Source organism: Talpa europaea (genome assembly GCF_964194135.1).
Source record: "Talpa europaea genome assembly, chromosome: 7".
NCBI classification, from domain to species: Eukaryota; Metazoa; Chordata; class Mammalia; order Eulipotyphla; family Talpidae; genus Talpa; species Talpa europaea.
In genome coordinates, this window is record NC_140074.1 from 126,464,660 (window position 1) to 126,489,571 (window position 24,912).

Here is a 24,912-nt window from a genome sequence, read left to right on the forward strand (position 1 = left end):
GTCAGTTAAGAGGAAAAGAGAGAAGAAATGTGCTGCTATACTGACTTTTATAATTAGCTACATAATTACCATGAGCAATATGTTTTGTGTGGATTTGAGTTCCTTTCTGGTGTCACTTGCTTTCAGCATAAAGAAGTTTCTTTAGCATTTCTTATGACAAGGCTGCTAGGAAAGAATTCTCTTGGCTTTTGTTTACCTAGAAATGTCTTTATTTTGCCTTCATTTTTGGAAAGTAATTTTTTGGCTATTAAATTATTAGTTGAGTTATTTCTTTCAGCATGTTGAAATAGACTTCCTTGCCTTCATTGTTTTTATTGATAAATCATGTTAATTTTATTGGCGTTTCTTTATAAGTGATGAGATATTACTTATCTTGCTCTGAAGATTTTATTTTTGTTTTTGATTTCTTTTTTTTTAAAGATTTATTTGTTTATGCATATAAGAACTGGGGTACAGGCCAGAGGTGTGGGAGGTGAGAGGATTCACCAGAGACAGAGTGGGGAGCAGAACAGACGGATCTACTGAAATGCACTGCTGAGGGGAGCAGCGGGCAAGTCAGGAGAGGTCTGCTGCGCCATATGGGTATCTCCCTGGCTGGGGATCGAACTCATGCTGCAGTGGCTGCTGATAGCTTCATAGTGCTACACCCCTTGCGCCACCAGGGAGGCCCTGTTTTTGATTTCTAACTTATTAACTATGATGTGTCTGGGTGTGGATCTCCTTTCATTTATCTTACTTAAATTTCATTGAACTAGATATGCGAATTAATGTTTTTCATTGCATTAAGAAAAATTTTATGGGCCTCCCTGGTGGCGCAGCGGTTGAGCGCTGGGTTGCGAAGCTGCCCGCAGCCTCTGCAGTGCCGGTTTGATCCCCGGCTGCTCCCGGGCCCCTGGAGGAGGGTCCCACATGGCGCGCAGACCTGTCCTGCCGCCCTCTGCTCCCCTCAGCAGTGTACTTTGGTCCTTCTGCCTGCTCTGCTCCCCGCTCTGGCTCTGGTGAATTCTCTCACCCTCCCGTGCTTCTTACTGTACCCAGTGCTTATATAAATAAACAAACAAATAAAACTTTAAAAAAGAAAAATTTTAGGCATTAATTTTTTGGAGTTTAGTTTATTCCTTTCTGTCTCTCCTGATTCTCCCATTATACGTATGTTGGTTAGCTTAATGGTATTTCCTGTTCTCCAAGACTCTATTTCCTTTTTTTCCCTCTCTCTTCTTCAGATTGTGTAATCTCTGTCAGTCTTCATGTTTGCTGATTCATTGTTCGGTCAGCTCTGATCTGTTGATGCCTTCTAGTGAATTTTTCATTTCAATTATTTTACTTTTCATCTTCCTGGGGACATGCATTTCTATATATTATCATATTTTTCCTTTGGCAGAGGCAGTTTTGCCAGTTTGTAAGGCTAACTCTGACCCTTGCCTGGGAAGGCCATGGGGTAATTGCTGTGAGAGGATGTGAAATTTTTCTTACTGGCTGTTCCACTCACATACCCTTTGTGTGTATGTTGTGTCATGTGCTGCCATCCACACGCTACCATCAAGCTGTGAGTTTTCTGCAACCCAGAGCTGGGGAGGTTAGGGTCTGGTGATCTTCTGAACTGCTGAATTTACCTGGAATAGGTCTTCTTTCATAGGGGACTGGGGAGAATGGCAACTGTCATTTGGCTACCAAGCCCACTAAGTCAATTCTCCTGCAGTACAGCCTGTGCTTTCTTCGCCCCTTGTCCCCAATGCTGCTACCTGCTCTATATGACCTTTTGCAGCCTGGAGCTGAGGAAAATGGGATCTCCAATGTTCACCAATTGCCAAAGCCATCTGGAACAGTTCTTTTACAAAACCCAGAGAGCTAGGGGAGATGGGAATTTTCCCTGGCTGCTGAAAGAGCTTTTCTAGAAGACAGAGGTGTGAAAAGATAGGTATATTCCCTAGCTTGAATGCTCTGGCCTCTTACTATTCTTTCTGAATTAATATATATTTTTGTTGATAAATGCTTTGCAGTTTATTGTAAGGTCTTTGATCAATGTTCAGGGAACACTGAATGATTGTTGAATCTGATGTCTCTTTCTACTCTCATTCCAAGTCTATGTATTTTGACTACAGTTTTATGCTGCCTAGTATATAGGAGTGTGAATAGTGGATGAAGTGTAGAAATGGTATGTGTTGCTTAGTGGGAGGAACTTTGTGTGTGTGTGTGTGGGGGGGTCAACAAGTGACTCTCCCCCTCTCATCTGCTCTTATATCTGATGAAATGAGTAAAGACAACTTTTTAAAAATTACTTATTACAGTAGATACAGTTCTTCCTTTCTTGTTCCTTATAGTGAGAACCCTATGTTTTTAGTCTAGCTTGCTCTCCAGAACCCTTGGATAGTCTGAATATTTGATATACTTGCTGTTATATCATTCTGATAATAAGGTGACTATAGTCTCTACCTGTCTTGCTCTTTAAATTTATATCTGGAACTGGGAAGTACAGTGTGTGTGTGTGTGTGTGTGTGTGTGTGTGTGTGTGTGTGTGTATAGAAGAACTGGGGTATAGGCCAGAGGTGCTGGGAGTGAGAGGATTCACCAGAGACAGAGTGGGGAGCAATACAGGTGAATTTACTGAAATACACTGCTAAGGGGAGCAGTGGTTGATACAGAAGAGGTCTGCTGTGCCAAATGTGGGTTAGCTCCCTGGTGGGGGATCGAACTCTGGCCATAGTAGTGATAGAGCTGAAACTTAACCTCTAGGCCAGCAGGGAGGCCCCGAGAACTACATCATAACCTATATTCTTCAAATTCCTGAAAGAAATAAAATTGTCAGATTTTATTAAGCTTATTTAATTTTGTAAGTTAAGTAGACATGAACAAATTGTAAATAATTTTGCCTCTATATTCTTACCTGACCTTTTATTTATTTATTTACTTTTTTATACCTTATCTGTTTTCTAAATAAACAGTAATTTCTTATAAGGGAAGGAACATGTTTATTAATTATTTAATCCCCTACACTGCCAAACATTGAAAGTCTTTGATCAATTTGTTAAATGAAAATAGATTGACTACACTGAAAGTCCTACTATAATCCAATAAATGGGGTCCAAAAAATTCAGTTGGATAAAATATGTGTCACTTTATTATGAGGTTAATGAAATGGTTTGGGCAAACTTAGAAGGCAGTGAATTCTGAAAGTCTGGGTCTCCAGTCCACTGGCTTGATGCCAGTTGTTGGATATTCTGTGTGTTGTATCAGTGGAGAAAGGAGGCAGATCTTTTTTACTGCTGAGATTTAGTGATGGTATTCACTTTGGGATTGTCTAGTAGGTTGGCTAGTTTCACTGGCTTCATCTAGACAGAATGGATTGAGAAGTGCAGGGGATACACAGTTTCCCTCTTTTTCTGGGCGGGGTTGCCTGTCTCATGGTCTATCCCTGCCTCCATCCTATACAGGATCTTGAATCCATTCCTGTTAAAGATCGGAGGCCGGGTAAAAGGTGGGGCCCAATTGCCATTATATTTTCATGTCTTTACTTGGTGCATTATTTTAGAATTTAACTGTTTGAAATAAAAGAAAAAAGTTTTCTGTATTTGTATCAGCAAAGCATTATTCCTATCTGGAAGTAATTTTTAAAAGCAGTTTTCTGAAATAGAATCCTTTATACATCTGTTTCAGTTACCATATTTTTTTCTCCAAACACCTGTATAACTTGAATGTGTGTGCGTGTTTACCTTAAGGTATTTGAGGTGGTGGAACGTGTGGAAGAGTTGAGAAGGAAGTGGCCAGTGGCGTGGGGGAAGCTGGACGATGGCAGTATCGGTGTGGTGACTCCATATGCTGATCAAGTGTTTAGGATACGCGCTGAACTTCGAAAAAAGAGATTATCTGATGTTAATGTAGAAAGGGTGCTAAATGTTCAAGGTAAGTATTAATTGAAATGAATTAAGTTCAGATGCATAAATCTTAAAGTGCGCATTTGATTTTTTATTCTCTAGATCTTTTTCTGGAGAAGCAGCCATGTATTTATCTCATACTGAGTTCTGTAATGCCAAATTTGGCACTTAAAGGTCGAGCTCATTTACATGTTTATTAAATTTTTATAACCAAATAAAAGAAGTATGAACAAAATGGATTTTTTTCAGTGACCATAATTGTCTAAACGCTACACACATCTGTAGCCTGTAGTTATCATCAAGTAGCATATTATACCTATTGTTGAACTGTATCTGAGGATGAATTTATTCATAAAGATTTTTAAGAACTTATACCTATTCTGCTTATTCTGTTTAATTTAATTTAATGCAGTTTAAAAAGCAAAACTTGTTTTTTCAACTATAGATTTTCCTGAATGAAGTTACCAGCAATTCTTTTAAATTGTCTTCAAGTAATTGGTTACTATAAAATTTATGCTTTTATTTTAATTTTATTTTTATTTTGCAGGAATATGAATTTTAATTTATTTATTGAAATTTTTGCTTATAAATATATGAAACAATTCTATGATGTGAGTGCTAAAAACACCTAGTACAATCTTAGGTTTCATGGTAATATACAAGAGTAAGAGGTAATATGGTATCTAGATTATGAGGAAAAGGTAACGCCACTGTACCATGTGTTGAGCAGATCATATAGAATTTGGGTGTTCATTTTCAGAGTAATATTACTAGTAAACTAGGAAGCACCAAATGAAGACCTAGTATAGTCACTGGTCTAGAAACCGCCATGTATTTGTTAGGAAATGTTGAAAGAACTGGGGTTGTTTGGCCTAGATAAGAGAAGACTAAAGATTGACATTAAAACTGTATTGAAATATTTGGAGACTTGCCATGGGAATAAGGGAAAAGATGTGTTACTATAAGAAAGAGCATAAGTAAAAATGTTATACAAACTAGACTCTATAAGGCTACCTTAGGAATCAGTGGCATCTACCTTGGTTAGCAAGGGACTAGGTGACCCTGCTTCAAGGAAGCTCCTTGTATTGAATGGGGCTTGGAATAGTCACTCAGGTTGATTCCAGTAATAATATTACATTAAAAAATTATGACAAACTATAATAACGTAATTATCATTTTAACTTTTTTAATGTGTATAGTTAAGTGGCATTAAGTACATTCATATTGTTGGGCAACCATCACCAACATCCGTCTCCTGAACTCTTTCAACTTGTAAAACTGAAGCGCCTTACCCGTTAGACAGTAATTCCCCATTCCACTTTTCTCCTCCCCATTAGTCCTGAGAACCATCATTCTACTTTATGTTTATGAAGTTGATTACTCTAGATACCTCTTATGAGTAGAGACATACAGTATTTGTCCTTTTGTGACTGGCCTATTTCACTTAGCACAGTGTCTTTAAGGCTTCTCCATGTTATAGCTTGCCTCAGAATTTCATCCTTTTTTAAGACTGAATAATACTCCATTGTATGTACAGTCTTGTGTTGCTTAATGATGGGGATACATTCTGAGAAATGTGTCTTTAGGCAGTTTTGCCCTTGTGTGAACGATATAGAGTGTCATTACACAGCCAGATGGTATAACTGACAGCACACTTAGACTATGTGGTAGATGGCCTGTTGGGATCACTCTTGTACATGCAGTCTGTTGTCGACTGAAGCATTGTTAAGCTACACATAACTGTATATATCATGTTTTCCCTGTTCATTTGTTGATGGATACTTGGATTGTTGGACACTTAGGTTGCTTTTACCTTTTGACTATTGTGAATAATGTTGCGATGAACATGAGTATATAAATATCTGCTTGAGTTCCTGCTTTCAGTTCTTTGGGGTGTATACCCAGAAGTGGAGGCTGGATCATATATTAATTCTATGTTTAATTTTTTGAAGAAATTCCATACTCTTTAGTGGTTGCAACGTTGTACATTTTTATTATGCACAAAGGTTCTTATTTCTCCACATCTTCACCAACATCTGTTATTTAGCCATAACATTATTAAAAAAATGAAATACTTTTATTATATCAGTGATTCAGAATAACAATCTTAAGTCATTTATTTTTCATTTTCTTATAGGAAAGCAATTCAGAGTTTTGTTTCTTAGCACAGTACGTACAAGGCATACTTGTAAACATAAACAGACACCAATTAAAAAGAAAGAGCAACTGCTGGAAGATTCCACAGAGGATTTAGATTATGGTTTTTTATCTAACTACAAGCTTCTCAATACTGCCATTACAAGAGCACAATCCTTGGTTGCTGTGGTGGGTGATCCCATTGCTCTGTGCTCTATTGGAAGATGCAGGTAATTATGCATTACTGATTGAGATATTAAAGGGGGAAATGTAGAATAATTTGCATCGCTATGTATGCATTTATCTATATGATTTCTTAGCTTATTAAAATCAGGTTTAGCCTTACCTGATAGCCCATGGGAACACAAAAATATATTGCTTTGAGTCTATTCATTCTATACATATTTGCATATTTGTTCATTCAGTCATCATTGAACAGCTACTTCCTGAGTTCCTACTATGTTCTAAACACTCTTTTGGCCACTGAAAATACATCAGTGAGCAAAATAGGCAGAAATCTTTGCCTTTGTGGGGCTTACATCTTATTGGGGAGGAGAGGAAGAATGACAGTAAACTAGGAATTATTATGTAATATTTTACATGGATAAATTCAGTTGAAAAGAAATAGAACATTCACAGAAATTAGGAGTGGTGGGGTGAGGTGGGTGGGTTTGTGATGCTGTGGTCAGAATTGCCACACTGAGAAGCTGACTTTGGAGGTGAGCCAGTGAGCTATGCAATATCTGGGTGCAGTAGGAAGAGCCTTATTGCAAGGGTCCTGCGGTGTTTGTGTATGTGTTTATCTTTGATGGAGCCTCAATTTTCTCTGGAGACTCTCACTCCCCCTACCCCCATTATTGCTTTAGCTTCAGTTTTTATGAATTTTCTTTACTCATTTTCTCTTAGAGTATCTCAGCATAAAAAGTTCTTTGTTTTTCATTAATCCAGGGGATCTTAAATTTCAGGGGTGTAGTTAGAAATGACCTTTACTGGTATTTGGATTGCATTCTTCATTAGATGTAGCCATGAGGAGCTGTTTCCACTAAAACATTAAAATATCAACATATACAAACTTTTTGATCTATAAACTCATGTGTGTGATTTATAGCAATAATAAGGAATCTTAAGTATATGAAACCAGTAATATAAGATTTGACCTTTGGAGTACTGGAAAACGATTTTAGCATTAACCAAAAGAAACCCGTTGAACAGAAATTTATAATATTCTTTTATGAAAAAAGAAAGAAATACTGTTGAGATTACTTGAAATTTTTATGAGACTCCTAGTGCTTGGCAAAGTGAATTCAGAAGAGTAGAGATACAGACAGTTCCAGATATGCCTAGGGTAATTATTTCTTTTTGGTATGTTAGAATTAAAGTAGCTAAAGCTGTAAGTCAGTATCCCTCCGTAAAGTAAATTTTTTGTTGCAGCATAGATATGATAGCATTTTTTGATTGGTTTTCCTATTTTAGTAGGAAGAAGGTATGCTATGAAAAGGAGATTATTAGGAACCTTAAGAATAAGCTACATGTATTACACGAGTTTGAGGCCCCAAAGAAATTAATATTCTTTATAGGGGAAAGCCATTAACAAAGCAATCAAGTAGAATTTTTATTATGACTACATTATGGGTGGGAAAACCCATTAAAAAAAGCAACTTGTAGGGGTCCATAACATTTACCTACAAGCTAAACAGTTCTGTAAATTTTATTTTTGGATTTTAAAAACAGATTGCCACTTGATTTTAGTCACTAATGATAAAAAATTGGAGAAAGGGATATATTAATTCTAAATTACAAATGAATAGAACTAAGTGTATTAATTAGGCTTAGCTCCTGAGAATTTTACTTCAGTTACTTTGCCATTCATTGATCATGTGTTTGTTTAGAACATTGCTGTGGAATTTACCATCTTTGTTTATATTTATCACTTGGGAAATGAAAGAAGAACACATAGTTTTATTAGAATTTAATACATCAAAGCATATATAACTAGAACAACATGTAATAAAAACAAGTAGAAATTGTTTGGGGACAAGTAGGTTTAAGAATAATCTTGAGCCACAATAGTTTTGGACTCTCCTTGTAAATAGCTCCACACACTTAACAAAAGTGAATATATTTTTAAAACCTGTACCCCTGTCTGTAAAGTCATGTAATACTGTGAATTGCATGATACCAGCTTTTCTTTTTTTTGCCTCTTCTCTGACAACAAATCATTGCTTCCTGGTATATGGATTGCATTGCAACTAAGTAAACACTTCTTCCTGCGGTCATGCTATCAGAATTATCCTAATTTTTAACTTGAAGCCAGGTTGCTTTTTTCATACTGCTCACCTGGGGTGTGTCAAGGACTACAAATTACTTTGTAAACTAAGCAGTTGTTTTTGGGGAGGTTAATTTATGTGTAGGAAGAGAAAAAATTATATGATCCCACAGCTAGATGGGAATGTTGATTATTTCACTTGCGCAGTTTAATCATGATTCTAAAACAAAAGCAGATAGTTGGTATATGGATATTTAAGCTTTAATCTTTCTGATTTCTGGTTAAACTAGGGATTAATTTAATCTCACAATATAAGTAAACTGGAAGATGTGATATGTATGACTCTTGGTGTAATAATATTCCTCTTGGAGGGATGATTGGCTTGTAGTTTTAGTTAATTGGGACCTCTCCACCCCCCATTTGATATTCATAAAAAACTAGTATGATATTTCCAAATACCAATCAAATTTTTAAGGAACAATTAATGAGTATACTATGAGTTTAGAAGGCAATCTATTACATATTCTTCTTTGTTGTATTTTTAAGCAGAATTTTTTTTTAACCCAAAATGGATATAGTGAACTTACCCCTCCACTAAGCCAGCAAATATTAATATAGTAGCTACTGCTTATTGACGGCTTTCTCCATGCCAGGTGCTGGAGTGAGTACTTCACACACTTTGCCTTGTTCTGTCATTCTCAACAACCCTGCCATGTGGGTATTTTATTTGCATTTTAAATGTTCAGCCTGATTCTGAGAGCTTAAATTATTGCTCAAGGTCACATAGCTATTAAGTGGTTCACTCAAGCAGATGTCAGATTGACTTCAAAACCCAAGCTCTTCTCACTTGCTTATACAGAAAGTGATGAATATGCATGGATAAATCTGCAGTGAATAAGGAGAAATGGAGATATACATTTCTCTAAACTATTGGGTTTGGAGAAAAAGGTCTTCCTATTAGCTGAATTTCTTCATTAGCACATTTTGCTTACTCATCAAGACCTAAGCATATTTCATGTATGCATAGAGATAGTGTGTATGTGTACACTTTCTGTATGACCTAAAGACACCAAGTGATTTTTCAGTGTTACATCACTGATCCTAGAAGAAAGATTAAGATAAAAACAAACTCAAGCATTGTGGTTATGCAGTGATTAAATGTGAGGTTATGTCCTTTGAAATTTTTATATTACGATATAAAGGCACACTTGGGTCCTATAACCAACATTACTAGAGAAAGTGGTTAGCATAATAACATGTTAACATTGTGGACAAGGGGCAGAGAATTTGGCGAAACCTTTAATCATAATGGTGAATTCTTGTCCTCAGTGTGAGTGCAGTTGAAATTGCCAAGTGATCTTCTGGTTCTGTGCTCAGATACACATCATGATACCATGCGTAGTGTCCATTAAAGTATTGGGGAACTCAAGTGTTACTTTTGAAAATGTGTCCTTTAGCTTATTTTTTTGAGATGCCCAAGATCTTTAGACAAAGACCAGGCTTCCAGCTATTTGTGAGATGTGAAGCTGCTTTATGGTTTTGCTTAGCTCTTTTGCTTCACCTCCTGTTCAGTGCAGTTGAACAGGGTGGGGCATTTTTTAAAAAGTAGCTTAAAATTGGACCAAGTTCTAGAATTTTGGCTATGTAAGCTGAAAAAGAAAAATATAAGAAATTGATATTAAAAACTGAACTAGAGTAAAAGCCAATCTGTTCTCTCCTTGTTTTGCTTTGTCTTGAAGTTTAACAGAAATATGAAATACTTCTCTATGAAACTAGTGTTTTATCAATCAGAAACAAATATACTTCTTTTAATGCAGTATGTATTAGAATTGTATTGATAAAAATGCATACAGTTGAATATTATGGGTTTTTTAATCCTAAGGGCAGAAAAGTTTATGGGTTTTAGATTCCAACTACTAGGTTAAGGATAATCCTTCATTAGATAGCAGGCCATTAGAGAAACTTGATTCCTTCAGAATAAAAAAAGGGCAGCTCTTAGTGTGCCTATCTTAGCAACACACATTTCCTGCAACTGAACAGGACCATCTTGTTATCTTTATGTCTTTTTGTGAGAAATACATATTTAATATTTTGTAGCATTTTTATTTTTCCTGTTGACATATAGGCCTGAATTTTTTCCTTGACGCATTTCTTAAACTCATCTTTCAAAAGCTAGAAAAGATAGAAGAAGACATATCTAAGAGAAACATAGTTGGAAATCAAACTGCACAGTTTTGTGACTTATATTAAAAACCCAATTCCCATTCACATACTAACTTCTATAATATAAACCTTTTCATTTATGCCTCTTGAAGCCATCTTGATTACCTGCTGTCCACCTGGACACAAGAATACCAACTTGGGAAGAAAACATGTATCTTTTTTTTTTTTTTTAAAGATTTATTTATTTATACAAGCACTGGGTACAGTCAGAAGTGCAGGAGGCTGAGAGAATTCACCAGAGCAGGGAGCAGAACAGGCAGAAGGACCGAAGTACGCTGCCGAGGGGAGCAACGGGCGCAGCAGGAGAGGTCTGCGCGCCATGTGGGACCCTTGCCCAGCGGCCAGGGATCGAACTGGCGCTGCAGAGGCTGCAGGCAGCTTCACTGCCCAGTGCTCAACCGCTGCGCCACCTGGGAGGCCCCTATCATATCTTTTATAGCATATTATTTGAATCTCATTAAAGATAGGTATGCATCTTAATTGTAATTTAAAATGCAAAAACTTGTTATATGTTGTGTGTTGTAATATGTATTTCATATTTTTAATATTTGGAGATCAGTTTTCAAATCTTTCGGAACAACAGTCTACAACTGCAACAAGTTTTGAATGTATTTTTCTCCTTTAATGTGTATTAATTTGATTAGGAAATGAATAATCAACATGAAAATTAACATTTCAACTTCCTATATTTTCCATAATCCATTTAATTCTTTTAACTTAGTTAATGTTAAAATTGTGTTTGTGACAAGCATCTGTTAAATGAAAGAAAAATATAGAAGTAGCTAGTTTTTTTTTTTTTTTTAAGATTTATTTATTTATTTATACAAGCACTGGGTACAGTCAGAAGTGCGGGAGGGTGAGAGAACTCACCAGAGTGGAGAACAGAACAGGCAGACTGACGAAATACACTGCTGAGGGGAGCAGTGGGGGCGGCAGGAGAGATCTGCGCACCATGTGGGACCCTCATCCAGTGGCTGGGGATCAAACCAGCACGGCAGAGGCTGCGGGCATCTTCGCAACCCAGTGCTCAACCACTGAGCCACCGGGGAGGCCCAAGAGTAGCTAGTTATTTCTTAAGAACCTGCCTGAGGGTTGTCTACTTTGTGGCTCAGATTTTTTTCCTGAGTTGACTTTTCTTAGTTACCAGCACCAAGCTACTTTGGTCCTATAACTCAAGTTAATTAAGTTATATTTGTGTATGTCTAAAAATGCATATGTATGTATATGTACTTATATAATGTGTATGTGTATACACACGTATATGTACATTTATGTCAGTGCTACTACAGATACAAAAAATGAGTTCTTGTCAGTGTTGAAATGCTTAACGTAGATGATAAAAACCATCATTTTAGCTAAGTGTGACTTTGTTTACTTGCAGTGATCAGCCAAAGTTAATTGAGAGCATAATTAATATATCCCACAACATTAGACATGACTATAGTTCCAGAATCAAACTTCTGAAGTCTTGTAACCTGAAAGTAATATTACCCTTGAAGTATCGTCAGATGACTATTGGACCTAAGGATTTTGGGGTGGAGAGAGAAAATTTGAGATTATCTTTAGTTGCTCATGTTTATTTCTGTGATCTCATCCACTGGAATTGTAATCTGATCTCATTTTTTTTTTTTTTTTGTAGGAAATTTTGGGAGCGGTTTATTGCCTTGTGTCATGAAAATAATAGCCTACATGGGATCACTTTTGAGCAGATCAAAGCTCAGCTCGAGGCTTTAGAACTAAAGAAGACATATGTGTTGAATCCACTGGCACCTGAATTTATCCCCCGGGCTCTGAGAGTGCAGCATTCAGGGAATACCAGCAAACTGCAGCAGTCCCCTCCCAAGGTAAAGCCTGTTAATGACATTGAAGAGGTTAAAGGAAGAGAACAGCACAGAAGTGTCAAAGGTTTATTGGGCTGTGAGTTACTTTGAGTATTGAAAGTGAAGGTTACATTTGGCCGCAAGCACTTTCTGCAAGGAACTTGTCTAGTTTGGACATGTAAATGAAAATATGGTGTGACGTGCTTAATGTCATCATCATCCTCAGAAAGTTTTCAAGTGCTTGTGTACTTCTGGTATCCTTCGTACATTTAACTTCTCAGTTCTCTTTGCTGTAAACTTGTTCTAGCAAGATGTGAAGAAAGCTAAGCAACTTAAAAGATGATCATGCTTATTAAAAGCATGCTTTTGTAGCATATTATTTTCAGTATGCTTAGGTATATATAAGGTAATACGCTTCTAGCTTATTTATACAAATAACACTGTTTGTATGAGGAATAGTTCTAATCTCTTGTTGATCACCATTCATTTCAAGTATTTGACACAGTGACAAAAATACTCGATGGCTGAATTCTTTAAAATTACTTTCATTTTGACCTATTTATATTTGTTGTTTAAGAAGTAGCCCAGTCAGAGGAGTGGAGATTGGAAAGTTAAGACCATGTCTACTTTTGAACCATAGTTATTTTGGGCAAAGACAGCTGGTTTATTTGCTGGAGTACCTGAAAAAAGTGGTTGCAGTTAGTACCTAGAAAAGAAAGTTATGAGAATGGCATGTTTAGTATGGAGTTTATTTTTTAATGTGTTCATAGTCATCAACTTAATATTAATCTTACTGATATGAATTAAGAGAGTATGTCAGTTCTGGACTTCATTTTAAAATTGTAAACCTAATGTATAAGCAATAATTAATGGTTTACTATTTTTTTTTAATTTTTTTTAAAAAAAAGATTTATTTATTTATATAAGAACCAGGGTACAGGCCAGATGTGTGGGAGGGTGAGAGGATTCACCAGAGACAGAGCGGGGAACAGAACAGGCAGACTGACTGAAATACACTGCTGAGGGGAGCAGCGGGCAAGACAGGAGAGGTCTGCTGCGCCATGTGGGATTCTCGCCTGCCAGCCAGGATCAAACCCACACAACAGAGGCTGAGGACAGCTTCACAGTGTGGCGCTCAATTGCCTGTGCCACCAGGAAGGCCCAATGGTTTACTATTTTGAAAATCTTTTAGCTAAATTGGTAATAAGCTGAGGGAACTACTTTTTGTTTTAATTTACTATTGTATATTCTTAGCTTAATAAAAATGAACTTAATGTACAGTAATACTTGAGTGATTTGCAACTACTGGGGGAATTAAGCACATTGCATAAATGAATCTAGATTTCTGCAACTTAAACTATTAATCATTTAATTATCATCAGTTTAGTTATCAAACAGATAAAGTTTCTGCTGTGTGCCAGCTATTGTAGTAAGTGCCAGAGAAGCAGAGATAAGATTAACCCCCAACTCCTCTTAGGGCAGACACTGGAAGGTCAATGGTCAGAAGAAGTAGGTGGATTCAGTTTCCATTATAGAGATCTTATTTGGGAGTTCCCTGACGAGATGGAAGGAGACGGTGAAAGGTTGGGAAACAAGTCAAAACCTACAATTCCTGTATCTTTTACTGCTCTAGCCTTTGTCGAGAACAACGTCTGGCTCATCATAGGTGCTTACACATATTTTTTTTTTTTTATTTTAAACAATTTATTTATTTTAAGGAAAGTGCATTGAATTTTATTTATTTATTATTTATTTGTTTGTTTATACAAGCACTGGGTGCAGTCAGAAGCGCGGGAGGGTGAGAGAATTCACCAGAGCCAGAGCGGGGAGCAGAGCAGGCAGAAGGACCGAAGTACACTGCTGAGGGGAGCAGCGGGCGGCAGGAGAGGTCTGCGCGCCATGTGGGACCCTCCTCTGGTGGCCGGGGAGCAGCCAGGGATTGAACCCGCGCTGCAGAGGCTGCAGGCAGCTTCGCAACCCAGCGCTCAACCGCTGCGCCACCGGGGAGGCCCTACACATATTTTTTAGATGAATGAGTTGAGCTTAAGAAGGAAATTTATCCAAAAAAACAGGAGGTATGAGAGACCAGGATCTGCAGGGAACAGCATGTATTTTAGGATATGTGCTGAGTAGAGAACACAGGAAGAGATTTAAAAAATAACTGTTCTTTTTAAAATGTTGCAGAATCATCACACTCCTTTGCACATTCTTAAATACAGTAATTATGATTTTTTGTGTACATAATTGAGCAATGTAAGCATCAATCCATGTACTATAGATGAAGCTAGGTGGGAAGCCATGATAACAAAATGTATAATTGACTAAACAAGATCCTGCAGTTTGCTTTTGCTTTATTTATTTTCATTTTTTAATGTCCTTTTATCTTTTGCATTTCACACCTTTATATTGAACTTAAATATTTTCCCCACCGCCATTCCTCCTACCCCTCTAACTCTTTCTCCACTCCCTCCCTCTTAACTATGGAAACTTCACTTTGTTTATTAGTGTCCACTAGTTCTTGTAAGTTTTTTGCTTTGTCAAATTGTCCACTATGTAAATGTCCAGTATCTTTGTCATTATTACTTACTTAACTGCACATAATTCCCTCAAACTCCTTCCATTTTGATGTGAATGACAACATTTCATATTTCCTTATGGCTGAATAATATTGGCTGTGAGGCTGTACTACATCTTGTTCCATCCTTCTACCAGTGGCCATTTAGGTTGTTTTCATCTGACTACTGTGAATAATGCTGCGATAAACATCGTAGAACATGTCATTTTTTTAAGTTAATGGTTTTCAGTTCTTCAGATAGAGGCCTAAGAGTGGCATGACTGGATCCTAAAGTATTTCCATTTTCAGTTTTTTAAGATAAATTCAGATTGCTTTCCAAAATGGCTGTACCAGTTTACATTCCCACCAACATTGTAACAGGGTTCTACTTTCCCTGCGGGTCTTTTTAATATGTGTCTTTCTGTGATACCTCATTGTGGCTTTAACCTTCATCTTCATTATTAAAAGTGGTGGTGCTAAACATTTTTTCATGTGTCTGTTGGCCTCTGGATATCCTCTTTGGTGAATTGTCTGTTCATATCTGCTGCCCGTTTATTAACTGGTTTTTTAATTGTTATTTCGTGTAAGTTTTTTGTGTATCTTGGATATTATCCTCTTGTTGGTTTTATAATGTGTAAAGATTTTCTTCTATTTAGTGGCATGTCTTTTTTATCTTAGATTTTCTTTTGCTGTGTAAAAACTCTTTGATTTGCAGTAAGCACAGTTGTTTGCTTTTTACTTGTATTTCTCTTGCTGTTAACAGTCACGTCTCCAAAAACATCTATTTCATGAAACATGTCACTGATGTTTCCTGCTGTATTTTATTGTTGCAGTCTTATGTCTAAGTCTTAAATGCTGAATTTATTTTTGTCTGTGCAGTTAGAGTGATGCAGCTTCATGTGGCCTTGATGTTTTACCCACATCCTTTGTTAGAGAGACTCCCCTTCCCCAGAGAGTGGTTGTGGCTCCTTTATTGCGAATTAAGTATTGCTATGTACTTAATTCTGGGCTTTTGATTCTGTTCTATTGATTTGTCTCTGGACTTCTTGATCTCTGTTGACTCACATGTCTCTTTTTATGCCAATACCATATTAATTACTGTTGCTTTATTGTGTAGTTTAAACTCAGGTGGCTTGATGCTTCCATTTCTCTCTTTTTTCCTCAGGATTGCTTTTGCTGTATGAGGCCTTTTATGATTTCATATAAATTTGACTATTTTTCCTTTAATTTCTTTGAGGCAGTCTATCATTGTTTTGATGGGTATGGGCTGAATTTATGTATCACTTTAGGAGGAATAGTCTTTTGACTATATTGATTATCCCCACTATGAGTATGCAAAGTCTTCCCAAATCCTGTGGTCTGATCTAAATACGTTAATAAATTTTATAGTTTTAATTGTATAAGTCCTTCACCTTTTTGGTTAGGGTACTTCCAAGTATTTGTTCTTTTTGAAGAAATTGTAAGTGGAATTGTTTTCTTAATTTATTTTTCTTCTCATGAGGATTTTTTGTCTGTTGATTTTTGTACCTGCCACTTTGCTGTGTTCATTTATTGATTCTAATAGCTTCTTGTTGGAGTCTTTAAGGTTTTCTATAAAAGTGTCATTTGAGAATAATAATCATTGCACTTTTCCTTTTCCAGCCTGGATTCCTTTTACTTCCTGTTCTCTGATTCTCTAGCTAAAACCTCTTAATACTAAATTAAGAAGAGTGACAATAGTAGGCATCATGTCTTCTTCCTGATCATAAAGGGAAAGCTTTCAGTTTTTCACCTTTAAGTATTATATTGACTTTAGTTTGTGATATTTGGCCTTTATTGTGTTGAAGGAGATTTCCTCCACTTCAAACTTGTTTAGTGTTTTATCATAAATGGGTGCTGAGGGGCCTCCCTGGTGGTGCAGGGGTTAAAGTCTCGGTGCTATCAGTTGTCAGCCACCAGCCACTGTGGCATGAGTTCGATTCCCGGCAAGGGAGCTAACCCACATGGCGCAGCAGACCTCTCCTGTCTTGCCCGCTGCTCCCCTTAACAGTGTATTTCAGTAGATCTGACTATTCTGCTCCTCACTCTGTCTCTGGTGAAACCTCTCACCCCCTGCAACTCTGGCCTATACCCCAGTTCTTGTATGCATAAATAAATAAAATAAATCTTTAAAAAATAAATGGGTGCTGAATCAAATCAAATGCTCTCTCAGCACTTATGTATTGTATGATATTGTATGATTTTTATCTTTTGTGAATATGTTACATTGATTTATTTGCATATTTTAAATCATCCTGTTTCTTTGGGATAAATCCCACTTGATTATGATGCATAATTCTTGTACTATACTGTTGAATTCTGTATGCTACTTTTTTATGGTGAAAAAATTTATATTTAGAAATATATTAACCAGCTGGACTCAGTTCAGATGATCCCAATTTGTTGGCAACATCCAAAGCATCTTAGTCAGGATCCAATAAGAACATATGCCTTCTCCTCTTCCTCAGGTCTGATTCATTGTCATAGAGCTGCTTCCCAGGCTATTTGATCTGGTGCTTATTGGCCTTGACCTCTACAATGAACACAAGTGTGTTACTGTCTTCTTTCTTCTTTATAGCTCACTTGAACTTGATGATGGCTTAGTGGTCCAGTTTATTTCTCTTGGGGCACTTTTATGAGTATATTTGGGTTGCCATTGGAGCTGAGTGTCTTGGGCTACCAGAAGGTGGGTGATGTGTGGATCTTTTTATTTGTGGTATAGACCCCTTCAGCACTGCTTTCTGGCTTTTGTTTGGCTTCAGCTTTAGGAAGGGCAGAGCCTTCCTTCTTTTCTTTGGCTGTACTTTTTGTGGGGGGAGAAAACTGCTTGCTAGTATCTTATTGAAGATTGTTAAGCAAGATGTGCACAATTTCTTTTTTAAAGGTTTGATAGAACTTGTTTATATAACCATCTGGCCCTGGGCTTTTGTTTTAGGGGAGATTTTTGAATGCTATTTCAATTTCCACAATTGTGATCAGTTTATCAAACTCTTGTGTTTTTTCTTGGTTTAAATTTGGTAAAATATTATTCTAGGAATTTGTCCTTTTCTTCAAGGTTATTAAATTTATTATATAGGTCATAGTAATCTCTTAGGATTCTTTATATTTCTATGTTATCTGTAGCATATTTATTAATTTTGGATTTTATTTGTATTTACTAACTCATTTGTATTTATTAATGTTTTCTCTCTTTGTTTTATATAGAACAAGTTCATTTACTGCTCTACAGTTGTATACTAAGTAAAATATACTACAGGATTTTTTCCTGTTTTGAACTGCACAGAGTGCTGATTTATGCTTGTAGATTTGCTTCTATTGTTTTTCCATGATAAGTCCCAGGTTGCTTTTTAATTTAGTATATACCACATAGTTCCCAGAGTGCTAATGTTTGTTGTCTGGCCAGCTTCCGCTTTATAGTAAACAATTACCCTGGACTGCAGTGACACTCTGTATTAGTTTCCTATTACCGCTGAATGCTGTACCAAATTAGCAGAAACTTAATGAATTAAAAGCAACACAAATTTATTACATCACATTTCTTTGGGTTTTATGATCAGGATGCCTTGGTTGCTTTATTAACTTCAGATTTCATGAGGCCAGAATCAAGGTGTTGGCGTTGACTGGGCTTTTAGCACAGACTGTGGGAAGAATCTGCTTGTAAGCACAGGCAGAATCTGCTTTCTAGTGTGGCTGTAGGACGGCTTCCTTGCTGGATGTCAGCTGGGAGCCATTGTTAGCTTCTGGACCCTTCTCCGCAGTTCTTGCATGCAAACCCTACATCGCAGAGCCATATGTGGTGTATTGAATCCTTTCTCCCTGGAATCTCTTCCTTCTGCCACATCTCTTAAAACCGCATCTCTCTGACTCCTACTGGAGAAATGTCTCTGCTTTTAGGGCTCATGAAGTTAGATTGTCTACCCAGATAATCCAGGATAATTCCTTATTTTAAGTCCACAACTCTAATTACATCTGCAGATTCCTTTTTGCCATAGTCATAGGTTCCAGAGATTTGGGTGGGGGCGTCTTTGGAGACCTTTCTGCCTGCCTGCTCTGATTAAATCACTGTTTTCTCAGCATGCTACACAATTGCCCTTGGTTGACGGGTTGCTAAGAAATCTAAGTGGTTTGTTACCATTTGGAACTAGAACTGTCTCATTTTCTGTCTGTGTCACTGGCTCTTCCTTATGTCTGTTTTAGTCAACCCCCCCCCCCCCCCAGCTATTCTTGTTGTACTTCTAATTGGATCTGCTTCTTATCTTTCCACCTACTTCTGCCATCTGTCCTTTTCTCCATTTCATTTTTTTTTTTTTGTTCTGCTTTTCTTATCGTTTCTCTTCCTCAAAAGTTTGTTTGTTTGTTTGTTTTAATTTATAGCCCGTACCTATCACTGTGAACTGTGAACATTCTCTTCTGGTTAATGGGCCAATTATGATTCTATTTTGACTATATTTTCTGATTTTTTTTAAGAGTTACAGCTTAGCTACCCTTGCTCACATATCACTAGCCACTGACCATAAACCTTTGATGTTACAAGCTGAATATTTAATGTTGATGACAGTTAGATGGGAGCTATAGCTTTTAATCAGGCACCTCTATACATTTACTTTGATCAAGAACAAATTTCTCGGGCCTCCCCGGTGGCGCAGCGGTTGAGCGCTGGGTTGCGAAGCTGCCCGCGGCCTCTGCGACGCAGGTTCGATCCCCGGCTGCTCCCCAGCCACCAGAGGAGGGTCCCACATGGCGCGCAGACCTCTCCTGCCGCCCGCTGCTCCCCTCAGCAGTGTACTTCGGTCCTTCTGCCTGTTCTGCTCCCCGCTCTGGCTCTGGTGAATTCTCTCACCCTCCCGCGCTTCTGACTGTACCCAGTGCATGTATAAACAAACAAACAAACAAATAAATAAATAAAACATGCCTCTATTTAAAAAAAAAAAAGAAGAACAAATTTCTCTTCCTATTATAGATAGGAGCTCCCCTTTGGTTTTCAGATGTAATGTACAAATAACAAAATAGGGTATGTTACATAAAGTACTAGTATATCATGTTATTGTATAATGGCTATGTGAGATACATTTAGCCAGTGGAAAGAGAAATTTCTCTATAGTGAAGAAATTCAGAACCATTGTCTATTCAAGTATTATTTCTGCCCAATGTCATCATTTTTTATAGTGGACTAGTCATTAGATGAATCTGCCTTTGCTTAGTTAATAAATCTTCCATTGATGGACACTCAGTTTGTTCACTTTTGTCACATATATAAACTAGACTGGAATGAGCATTTGTGCCCAAATCCATTATTATTTTATTTGGATAAAATCCTGAAGGTACTATTACTGAGTTAAAAGATGTATGTATTTTTTTATGCTTTTGATATATATTGCCAAATAGCTTTCTAGAAAATATGTGCATTTTCTTAATCAAATTATGACAGTGTCTTTTTTTCTTTTCCATCAATAAACTTTGTAAGATGCCGTGACTCGTACTCAAAATATCCCAAATCCCAAACCATGTTTACATTTGTGTCATTGTTTTAAAGATTCTTATTTTAAGCATTGAAGACTGATATTTTTTCCTTTTACATTTTGTCATTTAATTCATAGGAAATTTATAAAGATAGAAAGAAATAGAATTTAGATTTCAATCATGTGATCACATTTTTTTTTTAATAAAATTCTTCCAAAAATTTTTAGGTATACTGAATTTGAAGCTGAGAAAACTTGAGGACTAGCACCATGACTTTATGTTTAAAAAGAATGTTCACTCAAAACAGTTTAATGATTATTAATTACAGATTCATTGTTGTTATACCCATTTGGTTTGTATAGGATTAGAAAATGTTTATTGCTGTCTAATATTAAACATGTTTCAATTATACATTTTTTTTTTCTATAAAGGGGAAAAGTCTCCATCATACCCAGAATGATCATTTCCAGAATGATGGATTAGGTAAGTGGAAAAATTAGCCATATAAAAGTTTGTTTTATGATTCAAGAGATTTACTTCAAATTTCATCATTTAAAAGAGGAAGGTGGCAGAAGTGACATCTATGGACATGCTGAAACTCTTTAACTTTTTTATTCCACACAGCTGGTCTTTTAAATGCTTTGATATATCATTTCTATAAAGGTAATTTTATAGGTACCAAGGGGAAAGAAGTTTTGGGGGAAAACATAATTTTGTGGAAAATATGCCCTACAAGTATTGGGTCATTCAGACTTAATTGATTAATAGATTTAAAATGTTATGTTATGTTTTTATGATTTAAAATGTTACAGAATTATGCTTTTAAAATAATAATTGCTTGACTCCATTTTGTGTGTCATCACAAGTCAAAACTATATTCTGAAGAATTGTAGTTTTAGCAGAGTAACGCCGAGAGTGTTATGGGTGTATGTGGTTTTCTTTCTCGAAGGACACATTTTCAGCTCCATGAAACACATTTAAAATTATGCTAGTTTATAAAAAGGGTCCTTTGTATATATCAAGCTAATTTTAGGGGCGTATTGTAAAATAGTTTGTTTGCTTTTTTAATATGCTTTACTCTTCCACATACATTTCTTTGATTATAAAATCTCTTATGGCAAGCCTGGAAATATATTTGGCTGTTGTATGATTTAAAGTATTTTTGTCCTGGTGAATATGTGCGACTGCTGACTGCATCCTTTTTCTGTTTACTTTTCAGTTCAGCCCAATCCTTCTGTACTTATTGGCAATCCTATTAGAGCATATACTCCTCCGCCTCCTCTTGGACCTCACCCAAATTTGGGAAAATCTCCAAGCCCCGTTCAAAGAATAGATCCTCACACTGGGACAAGTATTCTTTATGTACCTGCTGTCTATGGAGGGAATGTAGTTATGTCGGTGCCTTTACCTGTAAGTGGAGGTTTGAAAATACTTTCTATTAAATAAAGTAGGCGCCTGTAAATTTGTGACTATCCCAAAAAGTGTTCTACCACCTCTCTTTTTCTTTAAAATGTTTTAGTGCATATTATCTTCTTTTAAGCAACTCTTATCTTTAACTTTCAAAATTTGGAATGACCAAAGATATGTGATGTTTTTGCTTATAATTTATTATTACAATGTCAATAACTGAAGAAATCTGTAACTTGGATGTTTGGGTTTACAAGGTTTTTTATTCTTCTAACATGGTTTTGCTGGAAAAAATTAGGCTAAATGTTAAAATTAACAGAGCTAGTAAATTGGTCTCTTGTTTTTCAAATGATGTCTTTATTTCATCTTCTGTTTTGTTCATGTATAATTCACTAATCCTTCCTAAGAAATTAGTTCTTTAGAGGGGACAAAGAGACTTGGATTAGTCTAGCTCCTTTGCATCTAAACTTCATACCTTATGGAATCTTAAAAATATTATCAGGGCCTTCCTGGTGGCGCAGCGGGTTGAACGCAGTGCTGTGAAGCTGTCCACAGCCTCTGCAGCACCAGTTCAATTCCTGGCTGGCCAGGGAGATTCCCACATGACGTGGCAGACCTCTACTGTCGCGCCCACTGCTCCCCTCAGCAGTGCTTTCGGTCTGTCTCTGCCTGTTCTGCTCCCTGCTCTGTCTCTGGTGAATCCTCTCGCCCTCCCGCACCTCTGGCCTATACCCCAGCTATTGTATGAATAAGAAATTAATCTTAAAAAAAATTATTAAATCCTTTCTAAGACTGTAGATTTTATAGGACTGCTGTCTTGTCTAAAGTCCATCTTATTTCCTTAAAGATTTTTGAATATTTTGGTGACTGTTAATTTGATGATATACTGGTATTTCTGAATTCAGAAATTTTAGCTTAGATAATATTTCTTTCATTTAGGGTAAGTATTGTAATTTCAGGCAGAGGTGATCATTACCTGAAAGGATCTTTTACACCTGTTCCTATACCCCAAATGGAAAAATGCCCAGATGCAAACATTCCTCTGCCATATGGGTTGTAATAATTCATAATCACAGCAATCCTTGGGAATAACTCTCAGTAAAAAATATGTAATTCTTGTCCACTCTCATAGACTTTCAGTTTTAGCCGAGTTATTTCTTCCAAGATAGCCTGGCAACATTATACATCATCTGCTTTAAATAGTAAGTCCCTTAGGATTTGTATTTCATTTTACTAGGTCAAAGAGGCTTGTATTATATAAGATTTCTATGAGTCTGCATTTAACAGTTATATTTTAATAAAATGTAAGAACACTAGCCTAGATGTCAGTGGATTTATTCCTTTTATATTACTAAGCAGAAATTATATATTTAGACACACCTAAACAAATTTTCTTTGGTTTATGGGAAGAGTTGAATTAGTCAAAAAACATTAATTAAAATAATGACTTGTTTGAATTTTCCCTACAATAAATGAATATGAAATAATTTGGTTATTCATATAAAGTTGGAATGCCAAGTTTTTTAGTTGAGATTCTAGAGGCAACATTTTTCCTTAACTTTTCCCTCTGTTTTCTTGTTCTGTCTGTTAAATAATATAACTATACAGTTTTGATTTTAGAAGATAATTTCCATGGTAATCTGTGATATGTATATTCATCTTGAGGGTAAGTGATTTAAGAGTATAAAGCATTTAATGCCTCAAGGAATAACCAATTTTAAGTCTTCAATTTCTTTGTAATCTGAAAAATGGTCATCTTCACTTATGCACTAAAGATTCAGGGAGATGTTTTTGTGCTGATTAAGACATAGCAGTAAATCTACCAATTATTACTATTAGCATCAACTTTAAAGTTAATTATTTTGGTAAAATTAACATCTGTCTTTTGTGTTTGCTTTTTCTAATCAAAGCACTATTCCTTCCAAAGTGTACTTAGTGCAATTATTTTACTTCTTGTGATGACTTAGGTACCATGGACAGGATACCAGGGTCGGTTTGCAGTTGATCCTCGAATAATCACACATCAGGCAGCGATGGCCTACAATATGAACCTCCTGCAGACCCATGGACGGGGGTCTCCTATACCTTATGGCCTTGGGCATCACCCACCTGTCAGCATAGGGCAGCAACAAAACCAGCATCAGGAGAAGGATCAACATGAACAAAGAAATGGTGAGTTGCTTTGCTGCTTTATTTTCCTAAATTGGTGATAAACCAAGTTGTGTCAGCATATAACTTTCCTTTAACAGTATGATTATTAACTCCTTTATGGATTACAGACATCTTTGAGAAAGAATCTCATATAAAAACCATGCATCCTCCCTCCGGAACATACAAGTATGTACACAGAAAATTGCCATGTAACCCATCACTTATGATTGGTATCAGTTACCTAAAAAAATATTAAATATTAATAGAGTATTTTAAATGGTAATCATTTAAAGTTGAGACAGAATTGTCTCCTGTTTAGCATTTTATTGATCCAAAATATTTTGGTGGCATACTAAATATTAATGCTACTGTGGTGATAGTTGACTCAAAGTAATTTCTTATGCAAGTCATAATTTCTTTTCTACTAGAACTATAAATATGAAAAAATTACCCACTCTATTTCTGAAAATCACGTTCATTGGGGGTATAATTTATATGCACTAAAATTCACTTTTTTAGATGTATAGTTTGATGTGTTTTGACAAATGTATAAAGTTGTTAAGCACCAGCAACATCGGGATAACAGGATATTGTATTTCCTCAGAAAGTCCCCTCTTCCCCCCCAGTCTCCTCCTCCAACCCCAGCCATGGGCAGCCTGACTTGTGTCCCTGTACTTTATTTCTGTACTCAAGTATGTTATATACGTGGAAACAATTTATTTTGTTAACTATTCATTCTGCTTCATGCACTTACCTAAATGCTTTTAGAGATTCATTCATGATGTCTGTGTCAGCTGTTTGTTCCTTTTTATTGTTAACTGATATTCCAGTCTGTGGATCCACCACAATGTTTCTGTCTATCCACCAACTGATGGACATCTTAGCTGTTTCTCATAACAGCTAAGCTTATTTTTAAGGATTTTTAAATACTAAGTAAAATAATCTTTTGTATCTGTCCATGTAGTTAATTTTTCTGGTTATCATTATTTCTTTCCTTATATCCAT

General features: G+C 36.3%; 1 protein-coding gene across 2 annotated transcripts in view; it reads left to right on the plus strand.

Annotated features, from left to right (window-relative positions):
- The window catches only part of HELZ (helicase with zinc finger), a gene marked incomplete at both ends in the record, with an annotated part of 123,875 nt that overhangs the window by 71,473 nt on the left and 27,490 nt on the right, over positions 1 to 24,912 (plus strand). For both annotated transcript variants that reach the window (XM_084236911.1, XM_084236912.1), the window contains 6 exons: positions 3,717 to 3,900; positions 6,010 to 6,238; positions 12,137 to 12,341; positions 20,781 to 20,832; positions 21,569 to 21,759; positions 23,724 to 23,928. In XM_084236911.1, coding sequence (XP_084093037.1) covers positions 3,717 to 3,900; positions 6,010 to 6,238; positions 12,137 to 12,341; positions 20,781 to 20,832; positions 21,569 to 21,759; positions 23,724 to 23,928 — 1,066 coding nt within the window. The remainder of the gene's footprint in view (positions 1 to 3,716; positions 3,901 to 6,009; positions 6,239 to 12,136; positions 12,342 to 20,780; positions 20,833 to 21,568; positions 21,760 to 23,723; positions 23,929 to 24,912) is intronic.